Source organism: Populus alba, chromosome 6, assembly GCF_005239225.2.
Source record: "Populus alba chromosome 6, ASM523922v2, whole genome shotgun sequence".
NCBI lineage: Eukaryota > Viridiplantae > Streptophyta > Magnoliopsida > Malpighiales > Salicaceae > Populus > Populus alba.
Window position 1 is genome coordinate 16,432,005 of NC_133289.1, and position 9,023 is coordinate 16,441,027.

General features: G+C 36.4%; 1 protein-coding gene across 1 annotated transcript; it reads left to right on the forward strand.

The window, feature by feature from the left end:
• The first annotated feature begins 2,678 nt into the window (after nt 1-2,678).
• On the forward strand, nt 2,679-5,120 carry LOC118058220 (uncharacterized). The gene is made up of 5 exons (XM_035070920.2): nt 2,679-3,081; nt 3,176-3,358; nt 3,462-3,588; nt 3,675-3,788; nt 4,762-5,120. The coding sequence occupies exons 1-5, from the start codon at nt 2,809-2,811 to the stop codon at nt 4,875-4,877; spliced, it is 813 nt and encodes a 270-aa protein (XP_034926811.1). The 5' UTR covers nt 2,679-2,808; the 3' UTR covers nt 4,878-5,120.
• Nucleotides 5,121-9,023: the final 3,903 nt, after the last annotated feature.

The window sequence follows — 9,023 nt, forward strand, 5'->3', positions numbered from 1 at the left end:
ATGCCAGCTTTTTTTATATGTTTTTTTTTTAACATAAAAAATTATAATTATAAATTTAAAAGCTTATGTAAGTATCTAATTGAATAAATTGATAGCCATCTATAAGAAAAATCATTAATAATAACTAAAAATAGAATTGAAAAAATCAAGAGATAGATATAAATCAATATATTTGATCTTGTAACATATACTATTTACTAGATTATGTTTATTGAATTCTTTTTATTAAAATCATATTTTCATTTAATTAAATGATAATAAAAGTAGATACACACATGAAGTTGATTGAATAAAGTAAAAGAAAAAAATATCATGCAAAACTACACATATTAAAAATATTATAAAAAAATATTTTTTATTTTAAAATAAATTTCATCTATGTTGAGACATATTAATAATTATAGAGAAAGGATATTAATTAAAGCATAAATTTTAAAAAAATCATTTTAAAAAGAAGACATGTTTAAAAAACATCACTTTAAATAAAAACCAAAATCAGAATAAGAAAATAAGAAAAAGACAACAATAGTCTAGGTGCCACAAATGCTTTCAAAAGAAATAAGAAAAACAAAGGACTCGGGTTACAACCATGATCAAGTTTAATAAGTTGGTTTTATTTTAATTAGACGATATATATATATATATATCAACATGAGTTAGTTTGATAGACATGTGACTTGAGTAATAAGAGGAAAGCTAACCCGGATTAACCTACAAAACCTGTTTTTTAAATAATTAGACTAGAATAACGTGATAGAAAAGAAATTGAAGAAAACCAAAGCCAATTTTTTTAAAAAAACTAATATCAAACGATGAAATTGAAAAAGAAAGTAAGTAAAAAAAGATTGTCAACTCCATTAACTTTTTAAACCTGTGACCTAAGTCATTAGACTAGAAGCACCATAAATAAAAAAATTACAAAGTACAATCCCTAGCAAATCAAATGTTGAAGGATGAAACCATAAAAAAAATTAATTACACAAAATGATCTCAAATAAAAAATTATAATTAAAATAATAAGGGAGAAAATCAAAAAATAAAAGATAAACTAGAGTGCAACCCAACATTTTCGATTAGAGGGTTAAATTAAAAATAAAAATAACTTTAACAGAAGAAAAAAAAATCAAAAGAATAAACACCAAATTGAAGAAAAAAATAACACACCATGAACTTGGTTTGAAGGATGAAATTGAAAAATAATAAAACTTTTATAGAAAGGTAAAAAAAAATCAAAAATCAAAAGAATACGAATCAAATTGAAAAAAAATGATAAATTGTGATTATAAGGACTAAATTGAAAAAAAAATAAAACATTTATAAAAGAGCCAAGAATAAAAATTAAAAATCAAAAGAATAAGAACTGAAATCAAAATATCAAAAACAAAGAGAGTCAACCAGTACTTTTTTGAGATGAGAGAGAATGAAAGGAAAAAAAAGTACAACCCACCAACGACAAACTACTTTACCGTCGTTGACATGCATCATACTAAGAGGAACATGCCACAAAATCACTTCTAACAACACGATGTAAGAGCTTGTTTGGCTATTAAAAGAAGTTACATGTGCTGTCAAAAAAATATAAGCGCCTCCCATGCACCGGTTAGTGGAGAGCACACACTAGCAAGTTTTTGAATATTTATATTAACTATTCAAAATGTAAAACCAAAATGCCCTCAATTAATCTTAATTAAAAAAAGAAATGTTGTGACAAGCATAGTTTTGAAACCTGGCCCGACACGGGACACGGCTGACCCGAGGCTGGAACTGGGCCGTGTTGAAGAAAAAAAGAGGGAAGAAAAACCCGGTATGATCCGACGGGTTGACACGGCTACAAACCCGTTGACTTTTATTATTATTATTATTTTTTACTAAAATAACGTCGTTTTAATTTAAAAGAAAATTAACCCGATTGACCCGGTGACTCGGTCAAAACCTGGTGACGCGGCCAAAACCCAGAACCTAGGTCTTGAACTAGACCGAGTCTTAAAACTATGGTGACTGGACAAAAAAATCCCTAGATGTATAACTTATTTTTTCTTGAATCTAGAGATAAAAATTTCTTTTTAGTGTTTTATAAAAATTAAAAAGACAAAAACACCATTTATTAAATGTTCATATATTTTTTACTTGGAGATAATTTAATCATTTTATTATTTTCAAAAATTAAAAAGGATAAATATACCCTTTGTAATCCTTCTAGGCCATACAAAAAGACTAAAATACCTACATTAGAAAGGCTTCTTAATTTTTATTCTAAGAATAAAAAAAGTAATTTGACTATATCATCCATAGTTTTTAGACCTCGCTTAATGGACAGCTCGGTTTAAGGTCCAAGTTTTGACCGGGTCACTAGGTTGCTCGGGTTAATTTTTTTTTTTTAATCAAAACAACGTCATTTTAGTTAGAAAAAAAGTCAACGGGTTGCAACCTGATTTTTAACCGAGTCTTGCTGGGCCACACCGAGTTTTTTTTTTTTTTTTTTTTTTCAATCCGATTCGATTTTAGTTATAGATCAACTCGCTAGACCGGCCCGAATTTAAAAAAAAAACTATGATATCACCCATGCGTTCTAGAGTTTGGGTAATGAATAGCACCAATTAGTATCAATCTATCATCAATAAGCATCAATAACATGGTAAATGATAGTCGTTAAAATGATTTAAAAGAGAGTTCGAGCACATTTGGATGCTTTGCTTTGCTTCCTTCCTTCCTTCTTTGTGGGGCGGGTAGAAAGAGAGAGTTGATCAAATAAATAAATAAATAAAATAAAATAATCATAGCTTGTGTTTCTCTCGTAGAGACAAAACAATGGTGATGATCCAACCAGAAGAAGAAAACGAAGAGACCGTAATACAAAATCTACCAAAGCCTCAACCAACAGCTTCAACATCAAAAACCACCACCAGCGACACCACCACAACAAAGGATAACGGAAGCGACTCCGATGGGTTTGAAACGGCAAGCGAGCGCGGAGTCAGCGACAACGAAGAAGAAGATATTGTCAATAAGGGAATCAACCCCGAAAACAGCGCTGAGGATCAACAACAACAACATACTCAAAACGACGCCGAATTGATTCAGGTTTTTCACTCTCTCTTTTTAATAGCTGAATAACGAGGCAAGATTGATGTTACTTGTCCACTTATTTAGGTTTTTGGATTTGGTTGTGAAACAGAGAGGCGTAGAAGAAGGAAATGAAGCAAAATTGGAAGGCAATAAATTGTTTGGGAATGGGCAGTATGAGGAGGCATTACTACAGTATGAACTTGCTTTACAAGTTGCCCCACAGGACGTGCCATCATCCTTCGAGTTGCGTTCCATTTGCCATTTCAATCGTGGCGTTTGCTTCTTGAAATTGGTATTTTCTTGTGATTGTTAATTTACCTGTTGATGCTGCAACTATTAAAGAAAGCCTAATCAAGATGGTAATTGCGTGATTTTAAATATATATATTTTTTTAGGGAAAATACGAGGACACAATCAAGGAATGCTCAAGGGCGTTAGAATTGAATCCTTCTTACATGAAAGCTCTTGTTAGAAGAGGAGAGGCTCATGAAAAGCTCGAGCATTTTGAGGAGGCTATTGCTGGTTAGTGTGGGTTCTTGCATTTGTTATCTTCTCATTTTCTGTTTGTCAGGAGAGGAAACTTTCTAATTATATTTTTGAATTTTCAGATATGAAAAAAACCTTGGAATTTGATCCTTCAAATGACCAAGCAAAGAAAACCATTCGCCGCTTGGAGCCACTTGCTGCAGAAAAGCGAGAAAAGATGAAGGAAGAGATGATTGGTGAGCTGAAAGGAGCAACTACCTCTTTTTTTTTTTTTTTTCTCCCTCGTACTTGAATACATTTCTTTTCTTTTGATAGAAACGTATATAAATGGAATTACACTGCAATCACCAATTTTATGTTGGATATTGGAAGATGATTCTTTCAATTTCAATAGGATAAACTTGTGTTTTCTTCCTTTTACTCTTCCCATCAACATGTACTCCCAATCATATAGCCATGCCTTCTATAGAAAGTAGAGGAAATAAGAAAAAAAAGTGAGGTTGAAACACCTCTTGCTCCCCTAAGATCTTCAAAACAATTGAAACTACTAGTGGCAAGGCAGTGGCTAGATTCTGTCTTTTCAATTGTCCATCATTTGTTAAATAATACTGTCAATGTTTTATTTTTTTTTCCTTGGTGATTATATCAACCCAGTGGTGTTATCATGTGTTTTGCCTTCTAATTTCTGATGTTGACGGATGGATGCCAAAGCCAGGAGAGGCAATGCTCATGCGGCAAGAAGCAAGGAGTATAAAATGGATAGAAAGACTTAATAGTGTATACATTGGATTTTCAGTTACAGAGAATGTTTTTAGGTCTGCATGACCATATAAAATGAAAGCATTTTCACGTTTAAATTTTCATTGCTTTGACATTTTTTTGCAATTGTCCTAGTCTGTCATTTGCTCTTTTCTAGCTACTCATTAGAAGCATGGTGAATAAGAAAATATTTAATCTATGTGATGATAACTTGAAAGATTTGTTCTTATCGAAATCATGGAGCTTGCAATCATTTTGTTAAACGAGCTTAGGTGCTTTACAGTCATGGAGTCATGCAATTGTATTCGTCTTTGGCTATATACACTTTATTCTGCTTGAAATTCTCTCCGCTTCTTGGCTATGTACTCTTTATTCTTGGTTATAAACTTCACTGTCTTCTCCACTGCAGCACACATTAGCATCTAATTTGAATTTTTTCTTCGTGAGCAGGAAAGCTGAAAGAGATGGGAAACTCTTTGCTAGGTCGCTTTGGCATGAGCGTTGACAACTTCAAAGCTGTTCAAGATCCGAATACTGGTTCCTATTCCATTTCATTCCAACGTTAGTTTCTGGCTTGGTCTGGTGCAACGAAGACAACATCTTCAGCTCCTGGAAGAAAGAATGAAGGCTGTCAGATAAAAAGATAGGAAAAACCAAATCCTATACTTCAGATTGTGTGCAGAATCTATGAATACAAGTAGGACAAAGTTTATAAAGGAGTAAGTGCTAGGGTTTTTTCTGTTCTCTTAACGACAGTATCAAGTGATGAAGTCTCATATTTTGGCAGTGGAAGTTTACATTTTAAATCATGTATTGCTTGATTTTGTGGTTGAAGTAATTGCTATCTCTCTCTCTCTGTTCATTTTGTAACAGCGAAGCACACTGATCTACAGCACTCGGCGATCTTAACCTTTATGTGATGAGCGAACATTGGTATTGCTTTGTAAATCTTCTTTCACCCACTCTTCCTTCAATATTCTTTAAGCAGACGATCAACTAGCGGTCATTGGCTCATCGCTTGTTTGAATGGTAGCCATGAAAGTTTTCAAAAAACTAAGGCCTGCCTTGTTAAACTTTGGGCTACTTAGGCCTCGACTTTCATGTGGGTGTAACTCTTTGTTATTATTCTATTACTTCAGCAAATCTCATTCATGGAGACTATGCTCGACTGCTGCTGCTGCTGCAGCTGCAATAACAGGTAAGGCTGTTCTTGGCTCATGGCTGCCGTTTGCACATTACTTGGCAGTGCAGTGTTACTGGATGCATAAAATGGAGATGAACCATCTCATGATGCCAAGGTGTATACTTTGCAAGCAAGTAGGCGAGAATGTAGTTGCATGATAGGCAAATGCTCAAGCAAGTCTGGGGTATCAAGCTCTTTAGTTATCTGTTGAGAATCCGTCATGAGAAAAAGCTTTAGTATCTTCGATGAACAGGAATCACAGGGAAATCCTTACTTTAAAAGGAAAAATAAAGTAAAGGAAACAAGGGACACAAAGCACAAATCAAATCACTGAAGTTAAGCAGACAGAAATGAATGGTCAAACAAGAATATTACTAAAAAAAAAAGGTACCCGTGATGCACACTGCTAATAGACACAAATCACAAGTTATCATCCAAACAAGTTAAGCACCTCACCATTTCTAGACATTTGCTGGGACATTTTCTGTAAGCCATAGGTCATAGATGACGCCCTGAACAATAGCTTCCACCCACTTTACACGAAAGCACCCATAACTTTCAGGTTATTGTATATTGTGGGCTAGGGTTTGAAGAAATCCAAACCAGAATTTTTACAAGCCACTGAAAAAACAGCGAATAGGAGGGAAGGAAACGGATCTTGCACCAGTCCGTAACTCCAATAACAAGCTCTTACTAGGATGATGAATTATTGGGAAAGCTTCTGGTCTGCAACAATGACCAAGGTTTTTATTACAATCAAGCTACTATAAATACTCCACAGATGATGGATTACATTTATTCAAACATTTAGCGAAATGTTACGTACCTAATCTCTAAGAAGAAGGCAGCATAAGGAAGTAGAAGTAGAAGCAATGCAGGTTGGCTAACGTCTGCAGCACGCAACCTTTTGGTTGTTAATTCTGTTAGTTAGTTAAATAGTTAGTTACAGGTTGTTACAAGTCAGTTAGTATTCAGTTAGTAGGTAATTCTATTACTATAAATACATGTAAAGATTACCAGTTGAGATATAGAAAAATATACAAAACATTCAGTTTCTATTCTTCTCTCTCGCATTCTCAAGAACAGTTCTCTGTTCTTCACTTCTTTTCTTCTTCATTTCTTTCCAATTCTTCTTCACTTGTTAAACAACCTTAACAATTGGTATCAGAGCCTTAAGATCTAACACCATGGTTAAAAATGTGGAAGAACATTGCAAGAAATTGGATGAACGAATGCAGATCATGCAACAAGAAATCCAAGAGCAGCGGGAGGAACAAAGTAAGAAGAATGAGCAGATTAGTGTTCAACTGGAAACACTATCCAGTCAGTTCCAGGCGTTTCTTGCTCACCACGTGATGGAAAAGGATATGGGGAGTACTTCTAAAGGCATACTACAAACTCCAGCCAGGGGCAACATTGAAGGACTATCTTCTAAAGGGAAGGGTCCTATGAGGGGAGATGCTGGTTACGGGCAGGAACAACATAGAGCTATGTTCAATACAGGATTGCCTAAGATGGATCTAACCATTTTTTGAGGAGACAACCCTAGAGGATGGTTGAGAAGGTGCAACAAGTTTTTCAAACTCAATGCCATTCCATGGCAACAGTGGGTGGAGATAGCTTCCTTGTATTTGGAAGGGAAAGCAGAAATATGGTTTGAAGGGTACATGTGTGGGCTGGATGCTAATCTAGAATGGGAAGAGTTCTCAAAGGCCATATGCAGCCGGTTTGGTAGTAGGGAGGATATTGTGGAGGAATTCAACAAACTAACGCAAGAGAATGGTATGGAAGAGTATGTGGAAAGGTTTGAAGATCTCAAGTCATTGATGCATTCACTCAACCCCGTACTGCCCGAGTCCTACTACATTTCCAGCTTTATTAGTGGATTAAAAGAGGACATCAAACCTATGTTGAAGATACTGAAGCCAGGCACGTTGCTGATAGCCTTTGATCAAGCAAAGTGGCAGGAGGAATCGAACAACATACTGGCAAGGAAGAACAGATTCACTACCAAGCCAGGAATGGGAAGATCATTTGGTAATCCTCAATCCACCTATGTGAGCAATAATTTGCAGACACCAAAGGTCCCAGAAACCATGTACGAGCAGAGGCGCAGGTTGGGGCAATGTTTTAAGTGTGGAGACAAATTTATGCCAGGACATAAGTGCATTGCCAAGGGACTGCACATGATGGAAGGCCAGGAAGAGGAGGAATTTATGGATGCCACAGCAGGAAACAGCAGTACGGATATAGCACCTGATAGCAAGATTGAGGAATATGGCCTATCCTTGAATGCATTAGCAGATGACTACGCCCATAACACCATACGAATTAGAGGTAGCTACCAAGGCAAGGACCTGGTTATTCTCATTGATAGTGGCAGCACCCATAGCTTCCTTGATGCCAGTATAGCAGGGGAATTACAACTTCCTGTGGCGAATTCTCCGGTGCTAGCAGTCACGGTTGCTAATGGCAGCGTCATACTATGTGACTCCTATACAGCAGGATTTACATGGTTTATGCAGAATTATGAGTTCACAGCAGACTTGAGAATTTTGAAGCTAGGGAGGTGTGACATGGTGTTAGGGGTGGATTGGTTAAGAAAATTCTCACCAATCTTATTCGATTTCATCAAGATGAAATTGACATTCAAGAAGGAGGGAAGGATGTTGGAACTCAAAGGCATCATCGAAACTGCCAGCCTCCAATCAATGACAGTAGAGAAGGTCCAGAAGAACTTAAAAACTTCTATTATGGGCTTTGTTGGGCAATTTTTCCTGATAGAAGCCACTGCAGCAACCATGGTAAGCTTGCCTAATCCAGCAGTAGAGAAGCTGTTAACAGTCTATGCAGAGGTTTTCCAAGAGCCTACTGCATTACCACCAGGGAGGAGGCATGATCACAGAATTCTTCTGCACACAGGAGCTCATCCTGTAAACTGCAGACCGTATAAGACTTATTTCTTTCAAAAAGGGGAGATCGAGAAGATGGTCAAGGAAATGCTCAGCAATAACATCATTCAACCAAGTGTGAGCCCATTTGCTTCACCAGTACTCTTGGTCAAGAAGAAGGATAACTCCTGGCGTTTCTGTGTAGACTACAGGCGGCTGAATGAAGTCACGATCAAGAACAAGTTCCCTATTCCTTTGATCGATGACCTCCTGGATGAGCTGCAAGGGTCTAGCTTCTTCTCTAAGCTCGATCTACGATCAGGCTATCATCAAGTGAGAATGCATGAGGAAGATGTAGAGAAAACAGCCTTCCGTACTCACCAAGGGCATTATGAGTTTAGAGTCATGCCTTTTGGCCTCACAAATGCCCCTGCAACATTTCAAGCCTTGATGAATGATATTCTGGAGCCATGCCTGAGGAAATTTGCCTTGGTATTCTTTGACGACATCCTCATTTATAGTTCCTTTTTAGAAGCACACCTCAGACATTTGCAACAAATTCTGGAGATCCTGAAGACCAACCAGCTGTATGCAAGGAGGTCGAAATGCACGTTTGCTGAACCAAGGGTAGAATACTT